The sequence below is a fragment of the Narcine bancroftii genome, chromosome 5 (assembly GCF_036971445.1).
Source record: "Narcine bancroftii isolate sNarBan1 chromosome 5, sNarBan1.hap1, whole genome shotgun sequence".
In the NCBI taxonomy this organism is placed as follows: Eukaryota; Metazoa; Chordata; class Chondrichthyes; order Torpediniformes; family Narcinidae; genus Narcine; species Narcine bancroftii.
In genome coordinates this window covers 114157177-114181807 of record NC_091473.1, presented here as the reverse complement: position 1 = coordinate 114181807, position 24631 = coordinate 114157177, and the positions used below count along the sequence as shown (strand labels likewise).

The 24631-nt window shown below is 38.0% G+C and overlaps 1 protein-coding gene across 13 annotated transcripts in view; it reads left to right on the top strand.

Moving 5' to 3' along the window:
* Positions 1-24631, top strand: part of LOC138763888 (ERI1 exoribonuclease 3-like) — a 453927-nt gene that overhangs the window by 263807 nt on the left and 165489 nt on the right. For 2 of the 13 annotated variants that reach the window (XM_069938823.1, XM_069938822.1), the window contains exon 8: positions 18793-18907. The exons of 10 other annotated variants lie outside the window; for them this stretch is intronic. In XM_069938823.1, coding sequence (XP_069794924.1) covers positions 18793-18905 — 113 coding nt within the window. In that variant the 3' untranslated portion in view covers positions 18906-18907. Of the gene's footprint in view, positions 1-5035; positions 5318-18792; positions 18908-24631 lie in introns of those variants that run through there. One more of the 13 variants, XM_069938830.1, reaches the window with a different exon arrangement.

Below are 24631 nucleotides of genomic sequence, written 5' to 3'. Positions count from 1 at the left end.
AAAAAAAAACCAAATGGCTGCTTGAGAATAAGCCTGGACACAAAAATACTTAAATCAAGCAATAAAAAGGGGTCATTATCCAACACCGTCACTAGAAGACATCATAGCGGAACTAACATGATCCAAAATATTTAGCAAGCTAAATGCTAAAAATGGATATTGGATTATGAAACTAGATGAGGAATCAACACTGCTAACAATGTTCAATACTCCATTTGGCCACTACAAATTCCTGTGACTACATTTTGGCCTAAAGGTGAGCAAGGTCATGTTCCAGCAGAAGATTGATGAGACCTACAGAGGGTGTAAAGGTGCTGTTGGCATCGCAGACAACATCCAGGTTTTTGGCAGAGATTGAAAAGCTCATGATCTTCATCTACACAAGTCCATGGAGAGAACAAGAGGAGCTGGAATTAAAATTAATGCAGACAAATGCATTATAAAGGAGAAGGAATGCCAATTCTTCAGAATGGTGTACACTCCTGATGGGATAAAGCCAAGCCCAGAGAAGGTTAAAGCCAATGCCAAGGTGGAGCACTCAAAGGACAAAAAGGAACTCAGAAGTTTCCTTGGGTTGGTTCAAAAATGAGTTCCTTCATACCACATATGTCAGACTACACAGCAAACATTAGAGAGTTGCTGAAATTCAGTGGTCACCATCACATCAGAGAAGTTTTGACCAGCTCAAAAATATAATATGCAGAAAAGTGGAGTTGAGATATTATGATAAAGAAGAAGCTCTCACTTTGCAAGTAGATGCCTTGGTGCAGCATTAGTACAAGAAGGAAAACCAATAGCTTTTGCCTCTAAAGCATTAACAATAACGGAGACCAGATATGCCAATATTGAAAGAGAGCTGTTGGTGGTTTTATATGGATGCAAAAAGTTTCACAAGTTTCTGTATGGAAGAAAGATTATAGTGGAAAGTGATCATCACCCACTAGAACACATCCAGAGAAAGAACCTAAACACCAGCTAGATTGCAGAGATTACTTGTATGACTACAATGCTATGATTTTGACTTAAAATACATACTAGGCAAAGAGATGGTGCTTGCTGATACCTTGTCATGTCTTTCCCCAAATGAAAAATATGAAATGGAAGACATGGGGATCAAGATACAGCATCTCGTCAGTGTGACCAGTAATAAATTAAGCCAGATCAAAGAAGAAACCAGTAAAAACGATGTGTTGCAAATGCTTTCTCAACAAGTAATAAAAGGATGGCCAGAGAGGATAAAGCAAATACATCCTTCAATATGTCAGTATTGGTCTATCAGAGACGACATATCGTTGGAGAATTGAGTTCTGCTGGCTGGATCAAGACTGAAACAATGCAGAAAGAGATTCTCCAGAAAATACATGAAGGTCACATGGGACTGGAGAAATGCAAACTCAGAGTGAAGTCAGCCATGTACTTGACTGGTATATACAAAGACATTGAAATTATGGAGGCTACATGTCAAATATGCCAAAAATACAGAACAAAAAGAGGGAATAATTTCAACAGAAGTACCTGCCAGGCCATGGCACACAGTGGGAGAATCAAGACTGGTATTTCATAGTAGCCTGTTACTACTCTACGATTCCATTCATCAAAAGCGTCAGCTATCACCTCAGAAAAGAGAGCACTCCTTGCTGAACAAGGAATACCTGAGCAAATAATTTGTGACAATAGAACACAGTTCACATCACAAGAATTCAGAAAGCTGGCTGCAGAGTATGGGTTTGTTATCACTACATCATCCCCATACTACCCCAAAGGTCATGGGTTCATTGAAAGGCAAGGGCAAACTATGAAACGCACACTAGTTAAGTGTTGTGAAACAAAAGAAGACCCATATCTAGCTCTTCTATCATTATAAGCAACACCTTTAAGGGCTGACATGAAATCCTCAGCAGAACTTCTAAATGGTAGGAGATATAAAACAACTCTGACAAGCAAAATACACCCTCCAGAAGACCAGGAGGAAACCAGAAGAAGACTGGCTGACTTGCAAGAAGAAGGATGCCACCATTATAACAAACATGTACAAACATTGCCAGAACTTTTCAGAGGCCAGCATATGGATATTCAAGAGCCTATGTTGAAAACATGGACCACAGCAAAGGTCATCAGAGAAGCTGAGACACCAAGATCATACATTGTCGAGACAGACTCTGGCAATCAGCTGAGGAGGAACAGAATTCACATCCGGCTGACACAAGATGTGATGAAGCAGAAAGCTTTAATACCAGCAAAGCCTGCAACACCAATATCAAGTGGGGAATCAAGTGAAGAGACCACAACCACTAATACCGAAACATCAACACGCAGTTGTCAGGTGAAGCACAACAAGCTACATCACCTACACGTAGACCAGCAACACAGAGCCCAACGGTCGCACCCAAATCCCCAAGATGGTGAAGCAACATTCTGCCGCCAGTGCGATATCGATAAGAACTATTTCAAAATAGTTGTGTAATTAAACTAGTGTACAAGTTCAGTTACTTAAGTTGCATGAGAAAGAAAGTGATAAAGAACATTAAATTTTTCTTTATCTTGAGAAGGAGGGATGTTATATAGTCAGGATAATGTGAACTATTTTGTAACCCCAAAAGAATGAGCCCTTCTCACTGTAGTAACTGTAGTGCACCACTGTGGGGCCTCTGTATATGGTATAGGCGTGTGTGTGAACAGTTTCCTGAGATGGTGGAAGACATCAGTAAGTAAAATATATCCTGTTATTTGAACCTTGCATATCAAAGTTATTTAAGAGGCCTCCCATGTAACACAGAGACATAACACACAAGAGAGTCGTAATCAAAATATAAAGAAATTGCTAAAGACCATCAGTCAGGGGCATCTAACACTTAATGATTCAAAGACCGTGGAGTCTTCTGCTTGCCTGATCACCCTATCCTCCTCCTTCATTAGACTTTGACTACCCTCTTCTCCATGATTTTCTCTCCCTGCAAAACTTCTCTTGCTTCAGCTCTTTTATGGAGCTTGCTCTCGACCCAACCTAATCCGTAAAATTAAGGTCTTGAATAGGAAATTCCTCAGGTCTGCAAGGTCTTTTCAAAAGCTTAAATCTTCTCAGGTCAGTGGCCTGAAGAATCATCTCGTGGCCCACATTTGACGTTGACTTTTTTCGAGGTGTCAAGCAGTTTCTTGGCAAATACTTCATAAGTGATTAAGAAACAAGCTAATGTTAGTGTATAGATTAGAAGCATAATTTCAGGTGTAATATGTAAGCATTTAAGCAATTATGAATTGGCCTTCCTTACAAGAAGGTTGTACAGAACTCACCCTCTATGTTTACAACTGGCTAGTAATTACCACCAGCAATACAGAGATCCTCGCTAGGTTTTTTTTATAGTTAATGAAAATAGGCTACAATTTCTTATTCTGTAGAGAAAAGGCCTTTATTTGAGCATTAATTTAGAGGTTATTTCAATCATAATGTTATTGCTGAAATAATTCTATCACAACTTCCTGCAAGCCAAATCTGTGTTATTCTTAAGACCATTCTGCCAATAATGCCATGTGAACTGATTTCCCATGGATGACGAGTTCACGTACTTGGTTGCAGCTCAGTTACCTCCTGTCTCAGTGACGATTAAACAATTTACTCATTTATTCATTCTTCCACCTTCTTCCCTTCCTCTTCTCCCTCTCCCAAATTTATTTTTATTCATGCGCCTGCCTGTTTTTTTTTTTGCTCATACATTGCGAAGGGCTCAGGCCCAAAACATTGGTTAGCCTTTGCTTCTTGTGGATGCTGCATGACCATCTGAGTTTCTCCAATCCATTTGTATATGCACTCAACCCCAGCATCTGCAAACTTCCTTGTTTAACTCCCCTCACTTGTAGTTGTGCATCAGGGGGATTTTGCTGAATTACCAGACGCTTTCTCTTGATTGTAGCCTGTCCTAACTACTGAAGTCTGAGACTGCATAAGATCCCTGCTGACTGAGCAAACAATATTTTAGATTGGTTTCCCTTTCCTATCGTAAGTAAGCATCTGTTTTTTGCTGTTAAACTAAGCTTAACTCTTTCCACTTATCAATTAAAAGAATTTAGACAATAATTAGACAATAATGTTGTGAACACAGGCCCTTTGAAGAAACAAATGCCCCAGAAGACCAAGTTGCCTACACCCCCATTGACATTGCTGTTCTATTTCTCAGAGCCCAGAGCCTGCATTTAACATGTTCTCAGGCATGACTAATTCCTGAAATACAGTGCCCTTCATAATGTTTAGAAAAACAGTTATAAATTTGTGGAGGCTGATAAACAAGAATTAAACACTGAGACGCATTGCCCAAATCTTAAGATTACCAAAATCAACAGTTTGGAACATCATTAAGTAAGTAGAAAGAGCGTACTGGTGAGCTCAGTAATTACAAAGGGACTGGTTATTCCAAGGAAGATCTCCACTGCTGATGACGGAAGAATTCTCAGCATAATGAAGAAAAATTCCCAAACGTATATCCAACAGATCAGAAACTCTTCAGAGGGCAAGTGTGAATATGTTAATGACTACTGTCTGTTGAAAACTTCATGAAAAGAAATACAGAAGCTATACTGCAAGATACAAATCACTAATTAGCTACAGAAAGGCTGGCCAGATTACAGTTTGCCATTATTTAAAAGAGCCTGCACAATTCTGGATGGATGAGACCAAGATTAATCTGTATCGGAGTGTTTGCAAGAGCAAAGTGTGGAGGTGAAAAGGAAGAACCCAAAGTCCAAGCATAACAACTTTGCCATGGTTTCCATCTTGCAGTGGAGCCTCTGTATTTCTGTTCATGAAGTCTTCTGTGGACAGTAGACACTGATATATCCACATCTGCCTCCTGAAGAGGATTTTACCTCATTACAATGAGAATTCTTCTGCATCAGCAGTGAAGATCTTCCTTAGAATACCAGTCCCTTTGTGATTACTGAGCTCATCACTATGTTCTTTTTTTCTTAATCATGTTTAAAATATTTATTTTGGTAATCCTAAGGTTTAGGCGATGTCTCATTCTGTTTTATTCTTGTTTTTCAGCCTCATAATGGCTTCTTTGACTTTCATTGGCTCAAATCTGGTTCACATGTTGAAAAATGGCAGCTACAGACTCCAAAGGTGATTTAAAGCTTAGAATCAAGCCTACATCTCTTATACCTGCACCAATAAAGCAATTAAACATATTCAAGTACTCACAAACACCTGTGAAGCCAAATGTCCCAAACATTATGGTGCCCTATATATAAAAAGTGCTTTAATTTCTACATGGTCAACCCAAAATGTATACAAATAACCATGAATAAAACTGGAATATGCACTTTAGTTACATGTGAATTGTTTGATTACAAATTTAAAACTGTGGAGCACATGGGCAATAAATGAAAAAAGTGTCTTTGGCCCAAACATTATGGAGGGCATTTATATCACGTACTGCAAAACATTGACGAAGCCTCCTAACCAATAAAGTAAATGCAGTCAGCCATTCTTCCTGTTGGTATTGCTACAGTTTAAATTCCAAAGTTAGGAAGCTTTGTCGAAATTGTACTGGAGCTTTTCAGCCTGCAGAACTACAATTAATATGTGTTGCTTTGCACCTCCCTCATCAAGACCTCAGCACCTCAGTTGCATTGCACATGAACCTTACAAATGAATTTTGATGTGCCTGATCAATGAATGGTGAAGTTAATGCTGTCTGGCTGATATCATCCCAATAATTGCACAAAGTTGCTACACTACTTTTTGCTATCAACAGATGAGATCATTTAAATATTATGATTTTCCAACACTTGCCATTGTTTGTTGCTGATTTAGACCCTGATCTTTTAAATTTTGGAAGCATTTCTAATTCAGCAATAACTCTTAGTTTTTATTTTAATTCCACTTTTGATCATATCATTGTGCCTAAAGTTCATGCTATTTTTTTTCCCTCAGACATTTCTATTTGAATCAGTTGCTATTGTCCTCAAGAGTATGCCATGCTTTTTCTCTGCTCAGAAAATTTCACTATCAGTGAAATTTATGCCACTCTATAAGACTGTCCAGTAATTGTTTACAGTTTCATTATATCAATATCATACAGTATTAATATTAGAAATATATTTCCAGCTTCATAATGAATGTGATATTCAATTTTGGGTGTTGATTTTGATGAAACTGACATATATCAAATGTAGTTATTGACACAAAATACAACTTCAGCTTTTTGTACAATAATGGGTTTGATGTTCCCCCTTCTGCTTATCATTTTTTAAGAAATAGATGTAAAATATCAGGATAATAATGGATGACTTTTAAATGCTTATAGCTAATCTGATCATTTAACATTTGTATTTTAGTTGTTAGATCTTGGTGAAGGTCAGCCGTAATAATCTCATGCTGCTTTCACTGACTGGATTCAAATATAAAAAACAGTATTGGAGTTTCAAAGTTCTCCCCACATTAATAAGATGAAAAGCATGTATCCAAGAGCAGTCATTATCAAGTAGATTTCAGTAAAGCAGGAGGGAGAAAGGCAATCCAGGGAATACAAGTGGATGAGCCATTACATCCCATTTCATACAGTGGCAGGCCCAAGCAGTATCTAGTGATGCTATACCAATGATCCCCATAGATCTGAAGGAACAGTCCACAGTGCAATAACAATGGCAAAAAAAAGTTTTCATCACCCTTAGATTTTATTTCAAATCGAAAAAGGTCTCAAGACGTTGTTTGCCTTTGTATTATGGTTTCTCTTTGCAAACTAAAGGAATGAGAGGTAATAAAAATGAATTAATTTTATGTGATAGTACAATGTGAAATTTATTCCATGAAAGCACAGTATAGAACTTACAGTATATAAAGCAAGCATTTTGCCTTATTTTCAGTAACCTTCTTTGAAAACATTGTTGCTGCATCTGTAGGTTCCTCTCTCTCCATGGAGCCACCCAAAAGATGAAAAATAACATCATAACAAATTCCCCCTTTCTCCATATTCACAGATAAACCCTTACTACTGCACTTCATAAGATACTAATAAAAAGATAAAGACTCTTACTAAGTAGGGATAAGGAGACACTTTAACAGAGTTACTACCTCAGTGGCGAGCGGCATCGACCACCACTTCCTCCTGGGTGACGCCATTTTATTCAAACACAACTGTATTCGTATTCAAACAGCTGCTACAAGTAAAGCACAACCAAGGCATCCTGCTGGCTGAATATATTCTCCCATTTTCATCAAACATTTATGTGTTACTTCAGAGAACATCTGCTCCGTGGTCCTGGAGAAATGCTACCTTGTCTTTACTGTGCAATGCATGGTATGAACGACAAACAAAGGTGACTTGACTATCATTTTAAACCTCTGTTTATTTTTTTTTAAATTTTTAAAGTATCTATTTTCCTCGATATTTTGCTAGTTTCTTGAGGTTTTACTATAGTAACATAGTATATGGCTGTACAGTTAACTAACAAGTAGTCGAGGTACTCGAGATGGCAGAGGTCGACAGCATCGAGTCCACGCTGCTGAAGATCCAGCTGCGCTGGATGGGTCACGTCTCCAGAATGGAGGACCATCGCCTTCCCAAGATCGTATTATATGGCGAGCTCTCCACTGGCCACCGTGACAGAGGTGCACCAAAGAAAAGGTACAAGGACTGCCTAAAGAAATCTCTTGGTGCCTGCCACATTGACCACCGCCAGTGGGCTGATAACGCCTCAAACCGTGCATCTTGGCGCCTCACAGTTTGGCGGGCAGCAGCCTCCTTTGAAGAAGACCGCAGAGCCCACCTCACTGACAAAAGGCAAAGGAGGAAAAACCTAACACCCAACCCCAACCAACCAATTTTCCCTTGCAACCGCTGCAATCGTGTCTGCCTGTCCCGCATCGGACTGGTCAGCCACAAACGAGCCTGCAGCTGACGTGGACTTTTTACCCCCTCCATAAATCTTCGTCCGCGAAGCCAAGCCAAAGAAGAGAAGAAGAAGAAAAGAAAGAAGAAGTTAAGGATACAGAAGAGCCTCTATTTCAATGCATTCTTGGAAAGTATGGCACAGTCTTTTTATTTTTTTTATAATTTTTTAATTTTTCACACTGTGAACCATATCAACCAAAATATATACAAATGTTTCTCATTAAATATACACAGTGGCATTTTCTCCCTTTTTTCCCCCCCTACCTTCCCTCCCCCCTTCCCACCCCCCTCCAAACCCATTAAACGTTCAGCATATACAATACAATAAAACTATTAAACAATGTCATCACACAATGAAAAATAAACAAGAACAATGTCTCATTTACTTTTACACACTGGATCAAGTCATTTTGTCTTCTTATCATTTTAGGGAGTGGAGGTCCAAGGCAAGCCCTCTCTGTTATGTTCCATGTATGGTTCCCAAATTTGTTCAAATAATGTGACTTTATTTTTTAAATTATATGTTGTTTTTTCCAATGGAATACATTTATTCATTTCCATGTACCATTGCTTTCTTCCATTTTCCAAGTTGACATTATACATTTTTTTGCTACAGCTAAGGCTATCATAATAAATCTTTTTTGCGCTTTATCCATTTTGAGGCCTAATTCCTTACTTCTTGTATTACTTAGAAGAAAGATCTCTGGATTTTTTGATATGTTATTTTTTCTGATTTTATTTAATATCTGATTTAGATCTCCCCAAAACATTTTCACTTCTTTACATACCCAAATTTCATGTACTGTTGTTCCCATTTCCTTCTTACAGCAAAAACATCTATCTGATAATGTTGGATCCCATTTTTTTTTAAACTTTTGGGGCGTGATATATAAACTGTGTAACCAATTATACTGTATCATGCATAACCTTGTATTTATTATATTCTTCATAGTTCCAGAACATAACTTTGCCCATGTTTCACTTTTTATCTTTCTGTTTCAATCTTTTTCCCACTTTTGTTTGGGTTTATAGCTTATTTCATCATTTTCCTTATCTTGCAGCTTAATGTACATGTTGGTTATAAATCTTTTAATTATCATTTTGTCTGTAATCACATATTCAAAGCTTCTTCCTTCTGGTAATCTTAGTCTGTTTCCCAATTTATCCTTTAAATAAGCTTTCGGTTGATGATATGCAAACATTGTACCATGAGTTATTCCATATTTGTACTTCATTGTTCAAATGTTAATAAATTATTTCCCAAAAAACAATTTTCTATTCTTTTGATTCCTTTTCTCTCCCATTCTCTAAAGGAAAGGTTATCTATTGTAAAAGGGATTAGTGGGTTTGGTGTCAATAACAATTTTGGTATTTGGTAATTCATTTTTTTTCCTTTCTAAGTGGATCTTCTTCCATATATTAAGTAAATGATGCAATACTGGTGAGCTTTTATTTTGCACCAGCTTTTCATCCCACTTATAAAGTATATGTTCTGGTACCTTCTCCCCTATTTTATCTAGTTCTATCTTAGTCCAGTCTGGTTTTTCCCTTGTCTGGTAAAAATCTGATAAATACCTTATTTGTGCTGCTCTATAATTTTTTAAGTTTGATAACTGCAAACCACCTTTGTTGTACCTCTCTGTTAATTTATCTAACGCTATCCTCGGTTTTCCCCCCTTTCCACAAGAATTTCCTTATTATTCTCTTTAGTTCATTTAAGAATTTCTCTGTTAAGGGAATTGGCAATGATTGAAATAAGTATTGTATCCTTGGGAAGACATTCATTTTAATGCAATTTACCCTCCCTATCAAGGATAGCAGTAATTCTTTCCAATGTTCTAAGTTTTCCTGCAATTTCTTTATTAGTGGTTGATAATTTAGTTTGTACAGGTGGCTTAAGTTAATATCTAACCTAATACCTAGGTATCAGATTGGTTGTGTTTGCCATTTAAATGGTGATTCTTTTTTAAATTCTGTAAAATCCACGTTACTCATTGGCATCACTTCACTTTTATTTGCATTGATCTTGTACCCCGATATTTCTCCATACTCCTTCAATTTCTTATTTAATTCTTTTATTGATATTTCTGGTTCTGTTAAGTATACTATGATGTCATCTGCAAATAAACTGATTTTATACTCTTTCTCCTTTATCCCTTTTATTTTATTTTCTGTTCTTTTCAGTTCTGCCAATGGTTCTATTGCTAAAGCAAACAATGAAGGGGATAATGGACATCCCTGTCTAGTTGACCTACTTAATTTAAATTGGCTCGATATATATCCATTTACTGTTACCTTCGCCAATGGTCCATTATATAATGCTTTAATCCAATTAATATATTTTTCAGGTAGATTGAACCTCTGTAATACTTTAAATAAATATATCCATTCCACTCTGTCAAAGACTTTTTCTGCGTCTAAAGCAACAGCCACTGTTAGCTTCTTATTTCTTTGAACTGCATGAATTAGATTAATAAGTTTACAGACATTATCCGCTCTTCGTCTTTTCTTAATAAATCCAGTTTGATCTTGTTTTACTATTTTTGGTACACAATCGGCCAAACTGTATGCTAATAATTTCGCTATTATCTTATAATCTGAATTACGTAGAGATATTGGTCTATATGATGCTGGTGTTTCTGGATCCTTCTCCGTCTTTGGTATTACTGTAATTATTACTGTCTTACATAAATCTGGCAAGTTTTGTGTTTCTTCTATCTGATTCATTACTTCCAGGAGAAGAGGAATTAATAACTTTTTAAATGTTTTATAGAATTCTATTGGGAATCCATCCTCTCCAGGCGTTTTATTGTTTGGCAGCCTTTTTAATATATCCTGCACTTCCTCTATTTCAAATGGTTTTATCAATTTGTTTTGTTCCTCTTCTTGCAATTACAGCAGTTCAATTTTAGCTAAAAACTCTTCTATTTTGTCATCTTTCCCCTCGTTCTCAGTGTGGTATAATTGGTCATAAAATTCCTTAAAGTTCTCATTAATCTCTATTGGATTATATGTAATTTGTTTGTCCTTTTTCCTTGATGCCAATACAGTTCTTTTAGCTTGTTCTGTTTTAAGTTGCCAGGCTAATATTTTATGTGTTTTTTTTCTCCTAGTTCGTAATACTTTTGGTTTATTTCCATTATGTTTTCCACCTTGTATGTTTGTAATGTTTTGTATTTTATTTTTTTGTCTGCCAATTCTCTCCTTTTTGTTATATCATCCCTTTTTGCTAGTTCCTTTTCTGTACTTAATATCTCCCTTTCCAACTGCTCTATTTCCCAAATGTAGTCCTTTTTCATCTTAGTTACATAACTTATTATCTGCCCTCCAATGAAGGCTTTCATTGCGTTCCATAATATAAATTTGTCTTTCACTGATTTCGTATTTATTTCAAAATATGTTTTAATTTGATGTTCAATAAACTCTCTAAATTCCTGCCTTTTAAGTAGCATGGAGTTTAACCTCCATCTATTTGTTCTTGGTTGGATCTCCTCCAGTTCTATTGCTAATAACAAGGGTGAATGATCAGATAGTAATCTAGCTTTCTACCATGACTACCAGCCCCCCCACATCTCCATCGGGCACACAAAACTCAAAACGGTCAACCAGTTTACCTATCTCGGCTGCACCATTTCATCAGATGCAAGGATCGACAATGAGATAGACAACAGACTCGCCAAGGCAAATAGCGCCTTTGGAAGACTACACAAAAGAGTCTGGAAAAACAACCAACTGAAAAACCTCACAAAGATAAGCGTATACAGAGCCGTTGTCATACCCACACTCCTGTTCGGCTCCGAATCATGGGTCCTCTACCGGCACCACCTACGGCTCCTAGAACGCTTCCACCAGCGTTGTCTCCGCTCCATCCTCAACATCCATTGGAGCGCTTTCATCCCTAGCGTCGAGGTGCTCGAGATGGCAGAGGTCGACAGCATCGAGTCCACGCTGCTGAAGATCCAGCTGTGCTGGATGGGTCACGTCTCCAGAATGGAGGACCATCGCCTTCCCAAGATCGTGTTATATGGCGAGCTCTCCACTGGCCACCGTGACAGAGGTGCACCAAAGAAAAGGTACAAGGACTGCCTAAAGAAATCTCTTGGTGCCTGCCACATTGACCACCGCCAGTGGGCTGATAACGCCTCAAACCGTGCATCTTGGCGCCTCACAGTTTGGCGGGCAGCAACCTCCTTTGAAGAAGACCACAGAGCCCACCTCACTGACAAAAGGCAAAGGAGGAAAAACCCAACACCCAACCCCAACCAACCAATTTTCCCCTGCAACCGCTGCAACCGTGTCTGCCTGTCCCGCATCGGACTTGTCAGCCACAAACGAGCCTGCAGCTGACGTGGACTTTTTACCCCCTCCATAAATCTTCGTCCGCGAAGCCAAGCCAAAGAATCTAGCTTTATATTCAGTTTTCCTAACTCTCCCTTGAATATGGGCTGACAACAAAATGTTTTATGTCTACTTGAATAATATGAGTATTCCTTCTCTCTTGGGTGCTGCCACCTCCATATATCCAGAAGTTTCATTTCCTGCATTAATTTAACCATAAATTTGGCCACTTTATTATTTTTACTAGTCTTTTGTCCAATTTTATCCAACATTGGATCTAAATTAAGGTTAAAATCCCCTCCTATCAATATATTTCCTTGTGTATCTACAATCTTCAAAAAAGTATCTTGCATAAACTTTTGATCCTCCTCATTAGGTGCATATATATTGAGCAAATATATATGCACCTAATAAGGAGGATCAAAAGTTTATGCAAGATATTTATAACTCCAAATGTCCCCCCAACCTCTGAGTTTCCCCTTATCCCTTGCCGGGCAACCGCAACTCCCCTTTCCATTTGGATTGTGAGTCAGCTTGCAAGCGTCAACTGATTTCCCAGTGACAGTTATTCTCTCCCCTCCCCTCAACCTCTCCAGAAAACACTTTTTCTTTACACATATAACAAAGTTCTCCGATTTTTATCCACCTTTCTTCCTTCCTTCCCTTCTTTTACATATACATTATTTATATATCTTTATCGGCGTTCTTCATTCTTATTACATCTCTTCATCTCTCCTTCTGTCCTGCAAGCGTTCTGCAAATTCTTGTGCTTTCTCCGGATCCGAGAACAGTCTGTTTTGCTCCCCGGTGATAAATATTTTAAGCACAACTGGATGTCTTAACATGAATTTATAACCTTTTTCTATAGGATCGATTTTGCTGTATTAAACTCCTTCGTCTTCTTTAAGAGTTCAAAACTTATGTCTCGGTAAAAAAAAAATTTTTGACCCTTGTATTCCAATGGCTTATTTTCTTCTCTAATTTTATTCCTTGCTCACTCCAGTATATTTTCTCTTTTTGTATATCTCAAAAATTTTACTAAAATGGATCTTCGTTTTTGATGTGTCTATGGTTTCAGAGCTAGTGTCTTTGTACCCTTTCTATTTTGATTCATTCCTGCATTTCTGTTGTTCCCAGGACCTTCGGGATCCATTCTTTTATAAATTCCTTCATATCTGTGCTTTCTTCATTTTTCTTTAGGCCCACTATTTTTATGTTGTTTCGCCTACTATAATTTTCCAACATACCCCAACTCTTGTGTCTCTTTAATTTTTTTATCACTTTCTTCCAATTTTCTTCTAAGTCGTTTACTTCCATTTCTACAGTCATTTCTCATTCTTCCACATTTTCTAATCTTTTCCCTATTTCTGTCATGATTAGTTCTAATCGTTGCATTTTATCTTCTGTTCTTTTCATTTTTCTTTTAATTGCACTAAATTCTAATGACAGCCATTCTTTTAATGCTCTCATTTGTTCTTCAAAAAAAGCTTTATCTATATTCTATGCATCTGTTTTACCTTCTATTTCTCTGTGAAGATCTTGGTCTTCTTCTTCTGTGTCTGTACCTGTGTTTGTGTCTTCTTTTCTTCTTCGTATCTGTGTCTCTTCTAATTTTTCTGATGAGTAGCTTGTCTCACTTTGTCGGGTGTCTTCTTGCTTGGCCTCTTGCTGTTGGTCCTCTTCTTTTGAGCTGCTCATCTATCGAGCCTCCTCCTGCTGCTCCTCTTTCCTTTCACCCCATTGACTTTCTTTCCCACCTGGTACTTCACTCCCTCTCCTGCCACTTTTCACATCTTCCAGCTGAGAGCCCTGATGTCGGGCGTCCCTCAGCTGGTCGTGTCGTGGTTGCCCACTCCTCAGCTGAGCCCCCCTCCCGTCGGTGTTTTCCTTTACCTTAGATTGCGCACTGCTCATGCGCAACTCCTCATGCTTGCGCAGTTGCGCACTTTTGTTTGGCTCAGAGAGCCATTTTTGCAGCCCACTGGTCGGGGTGTCGCGACTCCGCAGGGCCAACACCAACCTCGGAGATCAGGAGCTCTTCTCCACCTCGGCTCCCTGTTCCTTTCTGCAGGTAAGGCCTTCTCCTTTCTTTTCCGGTGTCTTCTTCTTTTTCCCCCGTTGTTTTTACTTTTTCCTTCTTAGGTGCCATTTTCTTTCACTTCTCTGCAACTTTATCTTTTCTTTCTTATATTTTATATTTATTGAACTTTGTCTTTTCTTAACTTTTTTTCTTCTTTTTTGGAGAGAGCTGGTTTTACCCAACCGACCAGTACTCCATTATGTGACTCCTCCAGTATAGCACAGTCTTGAAGTTCTGTCTTTCCGACAAAATGTAAAATTTACATTATTTTACCCTCTAACATTGACCTGAAAATTGTGCAGTGTTATTTTGGTGTATGGGTACACTAGCAAATACATGGACAAATATTTATCCCTCAACCCAGGGATAGAGTTCATTATTGCCACCTCTGGAATGATAAACCTAATCATAGGTAACCTTTCCTCCATGATCTTATTCATCATGAAGGACAGAATTTCCTTTGGGAATGGTGGCTTTAACAGTTTTCAATCAAAAATGAGATGGAATGATGCTGGCTGATTGCACAATATTCAGCTCTTTTCATTGCACCTCAAAAAAACAATGCTGTATATCCCTTTATGCATCATTGTCCAAGGTAGGTCAAATAAATGAACATATTAATTATGCTGTCCAACATCATTGCTATTTCTGAAATCTTAACCATCAACTTCCTGGAATCAGCAAGAAGTTCAACAGTAAGAAAAGAAAAACATGATTGACTCCTTTTTCCATTGACTGAAGCATCCACACACTCCACCTCCAAGATATTACAGTATACTGTGTACCATTTACCAGATATACTGCAATAACTCTCAAAGGGTTCTTCACCGACAGCATCTACTTCCCAGAGGAGTAAAGACAAGATGTATATGGCAATGTTATTTTCCTCAAAGTGACATAATCCCCAAACAATATTATGTGCATCTGCAGTTTCTGAGTATTTGTGACTGAGAGACTGTGTATTCAGTAACTCAGCCATTTTGTTTAAATATGTTTAAATATGCTCACAATATTCATTTTTGTATTTATTGTATTTTCACATTATGTGCAATGTGAATGCACGGTCCTGAAGATGATGTGAATCATAAAATGTACAATAATATGAAACATATTAATAATTGTGGTTTATCTAAATTGCCTCAGTGATTTTTGAGGAGAAGGTCCCCAGGCAAATATTTATCTCTTAATCAACATCGTTAAAAAGACATGGGAGCTTATTGAGCATAAATTGGCTTTTGCACTTCACATGTGATGATAAATAACAACACTTCAGAAAGTACTGTTGTCTCAAATGGGCTCGAGGCATCCTGTGTTCATGAAAGTTTTAAGAGCAAATCTGTCTCATTTTCTGTGTTTTTCCTTTTCAATATTTTTCTCACTTCTTCTCTGTTTTACTTCTTCTCTTCCCTTACTCCATTCTCCCCACCAACAACCAGCATCCTGCACCACTTCCCAATTATAGAGCGCGTCGAAAGAATCAAAGGCTTTTATTAACTAGAGGACTGGAGCGTATCACATGTAGGTCGACCGGTCCAGAATGACCTGGTCTGGCAAGGAGCAACCCTTTAAGACCTGCCAGTAGGCGTGGCTACGCTCTCAGCCAATCACAGTCATCCTACACTACAATCTGTACATATACACATTGGTGATAGAATCTGTACTATCACACCTATGAAGTGAGGTATTTAATCATGGTTAACCACTTATTCCACACAATATCATTCTAATATGTCTTAGCCTTTAAGTGTTGATGATGGGTTTGAGATTGCATGATGTTATAATGTTACATAGGAACATAGGAAGTAGGAACAGGAGTAGGCCAAAAATGGCCCATCAAGCCTGCTCTGCCATTCAATACGATCATGGCTGATCTAATTTATGACCTAACTCCACCTACCTGCCTTCTCCTCATATCCCCTAATTCCTCTATCATGTAAAAATTTATCTAACCGAATTTTAATGAGGCAGCCTCAACCACTTCCTTGGTTAGAGAATTCCAAACATTCACTACTCTCTGGGAAAAACTATTTTTCCTCATCTCTGTCCTAAATCTACTCCCCCGAATCTTGAGACTGTGTCCTCTCATTTTAGTTTCCCCGGCCAGCTCAAAAAACCTTCCTACATCTATCCTATCCATACCCTTCATAATCCTATATGTTTCTATAAGATCTCCTCTCATTCTTCTGAACTCGAGCAAATACAATCCTAGACAATTTAATCTTTCATCATAAATCAACCTCTTCATCCCAGGGATCAACCGAGTAAACCTCCTCTGGACCGTCTCCAAAGCCAGTATATCCTTCCTCAAATATGGAGACCAGAACTGGACACAGTACTCCAGGTGCGGTATCTCCAGTACCTTATACAGTTGCAACATTACCTCCCTACTCCTGAATTCAATTCCTCTAGCGATGAAGGCCAACATTCCATTTGCCTTCTTAATAACCTGCTGCATCTGCAACCTAACTTTTTGCGATTCATGCACAAGCACTGCCAAGTCCCTCTGCACTACAGCATGCTGTAGTTTTTCACCCTTTAAATAATATTCAGCTCTTTTATTTTTCTTGCCAAAGTGAAAATGTTTGCAGTATTTTTTGTTCATGCATGACAAATACTATTTTCTCTTCAAACCCGTGAACCTATTTTATTGCTATATTCATGGTAAGTTTTGATTCTTTTCTGTAACATCTCGATGTGTGGCCTGGAAATTCAGCCATTTTCTTTAAACATTGCACAATACATTGTTAGTTGATGACGTTTTCACTACTTAAGTTATTTAGATGGCTTGAAAAATAATGAAGTATCTTTACTAAATATGTACAATATTCCATATTATGATTTCAGTCTACTCATCAAGTGGATTGAATAAACGACAAAAAAAATCAGATATAAAAGCAGAATTCTCATTAAATAATATTAGTTTGGGTAGTGTTAATCTGCAAGGAAACCTGGGTATTCATCTAAATCAATCAGTGAAAGTAAACCGGCTGAAAGTAGCTGTCATCACAGGAACATTTGAGTTGAAGAACAAGGATATCTTGCTTTAACTGTATATTTGGTCTCCTTACCTACAAAAGGATGCACTTCCTATGATGGGAATGCAGGGAAGTGCCATTAGATTCAAAGTTCAATTGATGTGGGGAAAGATTGATAATTTTAAATGGTGGAAAGGCAGAATTGTCTACTCCTGCTCTCATTTTTTCATGTAAATAATGAGAAGCTGGAGAAACTCAGCAGGCCAGCAGCATCAATGGAGGGAAATGGTCAGTCAACTCTTTGGGTTGGGATCCTTTATCAACATTCAGTTGAGGGATTTTCAGTTGCATTATTTTAATGCAAGTATTGTTAGAAAGGATAATGAGCTGAGGGCATGGATTGACACGTGGGATTATGGCATTATTGCTGTTAGTGAGACTTGGTTGCAGGTGGGGCAGGACTGGCATCTTAATATTCTGGGGTTTTGTTGTTTCAGACGTGATAGAGGAGGAGGGATGAAAGGAGGAGGTGTGGCATTGCTAGTCAGGGAAAATATCTCAGCTGTACGAAGTCAGGACAGCCAGAAGGGTTTATTGACAGAGGCCATATGGTTCGAGATTAGGAACAGGAAAGGTGTGACCACACTGATAGGGTTGTATTATAGACCACCCAATAGTCAGAGAGAATTGGAGGATAAAATCTGTAGAGAGATAGCATACTGATGTAAGAAGCAGGAAATTGTGATAGTTGGAAATTTTAATTTTCCAAATATTGACTGGGACTCCAATACTGTGAAAGGGCTGGATGGATTGGAGTTTGTGAAATGTGTTCAGGAAAGATTCCTAAATCAATATATAGAGGTACCAACGAGAGAGAATGCAGTGCTTGATGTCCTATTAGGGAACAAGACAGATCAGGTGACAGATGTATGTGTAGATCACCATAATGTGATTAGCTTCATGTTAATTATGGAAAAGGATACGTATGGCCTCATGTGGAGATTCTAAATTGAAGGAAGGAAAATTTTGTGGAAATGAAAAAGGATCTAGGAAGAGTGGATTGGGATATGTTGTTTTCTGGCAAGGGTGTGTTAAGTAAATGGATGGCTTTCAAAGGAGAAATTTTGAAAGTGCAGCGCTTGAATGTTCCTGTTAAAATTAAAGGTAACATTAACAGGCATAGTGAACCTTGGTTCAAGGGATATTGGCAGTTTGGTTAAGAGGAAGAAGAGGGAGGTGTACAGCAAGTATAGGCAACAAGGAACTAATGCTATTCTTGAAGAGTACAAAAAATGCAAGAAAATACTCATGAAGGAAATCAAGAACACAAAAAGAAGACACGAGATTGCTTTGGCAGATAATGTGAAGGTAAACACAAAGGGTTTCTGCAAGTATATTAAGAGAAAAAGGATAATAAGGGACAAAATTGGTCCCCTAGAGGATCAGAGTGGTCAACTATGTGTGGAGCCTCATGTAATGGGTGAGATCTTCAACAGTTTTTTTTTTGCATCAGTATTTACTCAGGAAACTGCATCGTGCATAAGGAAGGAAAGGAAAGAAACAGAAGTGTCATGGAACATATGGAGATTAAGGAGGAAGAGGTGCTTGCTGCCTTACAGTGAATAAAGGTAGATAAATCCCCAGGGTCGGATATGTTATTCCCTTGGACCTTGATGGAGACTAGTACAGAAATTGCTGGTGCCCTGGCAAATATATTTAAAATGTCCTTAGCCACAGGTAAAAGGTGCGGAGGATTGGAAGATAGCTTATGTTGTCCCATTGTTCAAAAAAAATGATCCAAAAACAAATGAGGTAATTATAGGGTGGAGAGCCTGACATCATAGTAGGTAAATTACTGGAAGGAGTTCTGAGAGATAGGATATATAGATATTTGACAGCTATGGGCTGATTAAGGATAGTTAGCATGGCTTTGTGGATGGTGGGTTGTATTTAACAAATCTTGTAGAATTTTTCAATGAGGTTACCAAGAAGGCAGGTGAGAGAAAGGCTATGGATGTTGTCTACATGGACTTCAGTAAAGCCTTTGACAAAGTCCCACATGGGAGGTTAGTTCAGAAGGTTATAACACTAGGTATCCATGGAGAGGTTGTAAACTGGATTCACACTTGGCTGTATTGGAGAAAACAGAGAGTGGTAGTAGATGGTTGCTTCTCAGACTGGAGGCCTGTGACTAGTGATGTGCCTTAGGGATCTGTGTTGGGACCATTGTTATTTGTTGTCTTTATCAATGTTCTGGATGAAAACGTGCTGAATTGGATCAGCAAGTTTGCAGATGACACAAAGATAGGAGGTGTGTGGACAATGTGGAAGATTTTCAAAGCTTGCAGAGGGATCTGGATCATCTGGGAGAATGGGCCAAAAATGACAGATGGATTTTAATGCAGACAAGTGTGAGTTGTTTTTTTTGGAAGGGCAAACCAAGGTAGGACATACACAGTAAATGGTAGAGCACTGAAGAGTGTGGAGGAGCAAAGAGATCTGGGAATACAGATACATTGTTCCCTGAAGGTGGCGTCACAGGTAGACAGAGTTATAAAGAAAGCTTTTGGCATCTTATCCTTATAAATCAAAGTATTGAGTATAGGAGTTGGGATGTTATGTTGAAGTTGTTTAAGACATTGGTGAGGCCAAATTTGGAATATTGTGTGTAGTTCTGGTCACCTAAGTACAGAAAAGGCATCAATAAGATAGAAAGAGTGCATAGAAGATTTACTAGAATGTTGCTGGGTCTTCAGATTTTGAGTTACAGGGAAAGATTAAATAGGTTAGGACTTTATTTCTTGGAGTGAAGAAGAATGAGGGGAAATTTGATAGACGTTAACAAGATTATGAGAGATATAGACAGAGTGGATGCAAATAGGCTTTCTCCACTTAGATTGGGGGAGAAAAATACAAGAGGTCGTATTTTTAAGCTGAAAGGGGAAAGGTTTAGGGGGAACATTAGGGGAAAGTTCTTCACTCAGAGAGTGGTGGGAATGTGGAATGGACTGCGATCTGATGCGGTGAATGTGGGCTCAATCTTGAATTTTAAGAATAGATTGGATGGATACATAGATGGGAGAGGTCTGGAAGGTTATGGAGTGGGAGCAGGTCAGTGGAACTAGTGGAATAGTGGTCATCACAAACTAGAGGGGCCAAATGGCCTTTTTTCTGTGCTGTAGCGTTCTTTGTTCAATGGATTAGCAATTAGTTTATCCAGTACCTGACTGAAATAAAATACAATGTTTATTCATTTCTGCTAAGGTGTAACTTGATCAGCAATATTTGTCAAAATTGATCAACAGTATTATATAATATTAAATAAATGGGATGAAATTCAACATTAGTGTCAATACAGAGTAGCCAAGGCAATTCCGCTATCATTGGAAAGGAAAACCGGGTCTACATTTATAGGATAGGTAATTTGCTATACTGTTTACAGGACACAAATTTGCATTTCGCGGAGAAATAGTTGTATTAAAGTTGTTCCCACAGTACATCCATTTGAAATTAGAGGGTAAATAATTAGAAGGCATGACTTGGATGAGAAAGAAAGCTGGCATGAGAAATCTCTGCAACTTTTAGGCAAAATGCTTATTCTTTGAGAGTGACCAGAAACTTCAAGATCTTGTTTGGATCCAAACTTGAAACAGAAATACATAGGCTGAGAAAAGATCTTTACAAACCCTCCCCTTACTCACCTCCTCCCTCTCAGGCTAAACTAGCTGTAGTTAAATGGCCTTATTGTGAAGGAATCTAATCATGGGGAGGAAGTGGGATGGTTTTAATGTTCTTGGAAGTTTTTGTGTCGAAATTGGGAGAATTGCGAGGGTGAGCTGAAGGTTTGTATCCAATCAGCTGTGAATCTTAGGCAGGCCAAGATGTTTTTAAGGACTTTTATTAAACTGTGTAGTCAAAAAAAAAACAAACAAGCTAACAAGATTTAGGGGGAAAAAAATTGGGCCAAGCAGAAATATTTTTATCAAATAAAAATCTATATGAAAGTCATGTCAGTATCTTCACATTTCATTTAACTATAATAAACATACTTGAATGTTCTTTATATACAGTACTTGTTTTCTTTTTACTAAACTTTGACAAAATGTACAGCAGCTTGGAGTTTTTATTTCTTACATTGCTTATTTCTTGAGCAGAAGACTATTATAATAAGTTTAACAAGTTAAATAAGTAAGGGCAAAACTGAGTTGAGCTAGGGAGAATTGGTAGTGTATGGACGAGAGTGGCTGACTTTGTGGGCTTGACTCTGTTATAAACATCATTTTAGTGTTTCGTGAAGCTCTAGCGAACGTAAGCATTTGGAGGAGGAGAGAGTGTTGAGGGCATACAAAAGCCCTGTGCAGCCTCTACTGATGCCCTTTAAAGAAAGACCATAGTACATAGTCTTGCTTCTATTGGGCACTGAGGGACTGTGACCTGCATAACAGTCTCTCAAATATTTGTTTGGGAAAGAAATATTAGTGACCATCATGCCTTGATAATTTGGTACAATGAATGAAAATAATGATTGTCCTGAATGGATGACTGTATATTTTGAATAAGGTATATTTTAGGAAAAAATATCTAACTTCAATTCATCCTGATCAGCAGAGTGTGTTTTATTCATGTCTCTGAGGATGAAGAGGTCTTGCATTAACTCCAATTTTAAGGAGTCAAATAATAAAAAGATTTATAATGAACATGTACATCAAGCTGCAAGAGAAGGAAAATGATGAAATAAGCAAAGAACCTAAACAAAAGTGGTAAAAAGATTTAAACATAAAGATAAAAAATGAAATATGGGAAAAGTTATGCTCTGGAACTATGAAGAATATAATAAACACAAGGTTACGCATGATACAGTATAATTGGTTACACAGGTTATATATCATGCCCCAAAAGTTAAATAAATGGGATCCAACATTATCAGATAGATGTTTCCGCTGTAAGAAGGAAACTGGAACAACAGTACATGCAATTTGGGCATGTGAGAAAGTGGAAAAGTTTTTGGAAGATCTAAATCAGGTATTAAATAAAATCACAAAAAGCAACATACCAAAAAATCCAGAGATCTTTCTTCTAAGTAATATAAGAAGTAAAGAATTAGGCCTTAAACTGGATGAAGCACAAAAAAGATTTATTATGATAGCCTTAGCTATCAGAAGAGAGCCTGAGAGAACAGCAATGGTACATAGAAATGAATAAATGTATTCCATTGGAAAAAATAACATATAATTTAAAAAATAAAGTCACATTATTCGAACAAATTTGGGAACCGTACATGGAACACAACAGAGAGGGCCGACCGCGGACCTCCACCCCCTAAAATGATAGAATGTGAAGAAGACGAAATGAACTGACCCAGTGTGTAAAAGTAGATGACACAATTTTCTTGTTTATTTTCATTGTGTGATGACATTGTTTAGTGGTTTTATTGTATATGTTGAGCGTTTAATGGGTTTGGAGGGGGTTGGGAAGGGGAGAGGGAAGGGAGAGGGGGAAAAAAGGGGAGAAAATGCCACTATGTATATTTAAGAGGGAAATGTTTGTATGTATTTTGATTGATATGGTTCACAGTATGAAAATTTTTTAAAAATTTAAGAATTCTTTCATGCATGAATTCTCTTAAGATAGGCTCAACGTTCAGATTTATTGCCAGAGTACATACACATCACAAACACCGTGAGATTCATTTTTCTGTGGGTCAAGCAGAATTTGTACATATCGGTAGTGCAAAAAACTGTGGCACACTAGCTACTCCATAGATTTAGCAGATTAAGGCCTTGGTTTTGTGGCAAGGTGATATAAAACAATTGAGCACCAGACTTTCTCGTTACAGACTTGGTACATGCACATATGTACATGCACGTGCATGAACACAGGCACAAAAATCTTACTCCCTGCATCAATGCCACTTGAGGCCAGCGGCTAGAAACCCACAGAAAATATAAGAATTTTCAGCTATCAGCTTGAGCTTGTCTGATGTTTCTCGACAGTCCGTATCTCATATTCCTTCATTACAGCTCTTAACTACATTCTCTCAATGGCAGGATGGAGCTACATTTGGAAGATGTTTGGACTGAAAAAGGACAAAACATTCAAATCATTATGCCTGTGGTAATTCTTAAAAAGAGCTCCAATTGGTCCAACTCCCTTAACCTTTCTCATTGACTTCTAAATATTATCCCATTATTTATTTATTTAGACGTTCAGTACTCTAACAGGCCCTTTCAGCCCACAGCCCGTTCTGCCCAATTAAACCCAATTGAATGGTGGGAGAAAACTGGAGCACCTGGAAGAAACCCACCCAGACACGGGGAGAATGTACAAACTCCTATCAGACAGCGCCGGATTCGAATCCTGGTCGCTGGCGCTGTAACAGAGTTTTGCTCACTGCTATACGAACAGTGCTGCCATTTTTCTGTGCCTACTCCTCCCCAATGTCAGTCTGTGCACCAGAGAGTTCTTGTACTGTAATCCATTGTATGCTTTTTAAATGGTTATAGAAAGAAATAAAGCAGTGAAACTGCCCTGTCAAATCACTACATAATTCTCAACCAGTGCTTCACATGGGAATGCATGGCATGGACTTGTGTAAATGTAGTTACCCTCGTTTCAATTGAGAGATGAGGACTCATTTCTAAGATTAACATTTTAGTGATTTATCTTTTTATAACTCTTTAAATGGTGTGGTTTAATAATATTCATTGCTTTAATAATGCTCCAATAACAAATCTCTGAAATTCTAATGTCATAAAATGGTACTTTTCATCAGTGGGACAAAGTGATTTCTGCTTGCATTTATCAGGCTGGTTAGAGGAGAACTGAGTAGAAGATGTACACTACATCAAGTGCTCTCATATAGCTGTGGAATCACAGTATGGAGTTGTAGAGCTCGTCGAAAGAATCAAAGACTTGTTGATCCAAACCAAGGCTTTTATTAGCAAAAGACAGGAGCTCTTCACAGGTGGCCGACCAGTCCGGAATGATCCGACCTGGCTAGGGACACAACCCTTTAAGGCCCAGACAGAAGGCGTGGCTAAGCTCTCAGCCAATCGCTGTAAGCACAGTCTAGATACTATAACTATATACACTATATACATTGGTGATAGATCTGTACTATCACAGGAGTGTCCAAGGTTTTCTCTTTCTGTTGACAATTTATGGTGACATGAGGAGAGAGGGAAAGAAATAAATATATTTATTAGTTGTCAGACAGATTAGTTTTAGTGTGTGGCGCATTCTGAATTTTTTTTCTGTCAGCTGTTAGTAGTGCTGGTTAATTTTCTATTTCAGTAATTGACATTTCCTTACTGTCGAGTTATGGGGAATCTGGATTCTATTCTTTCAATGAG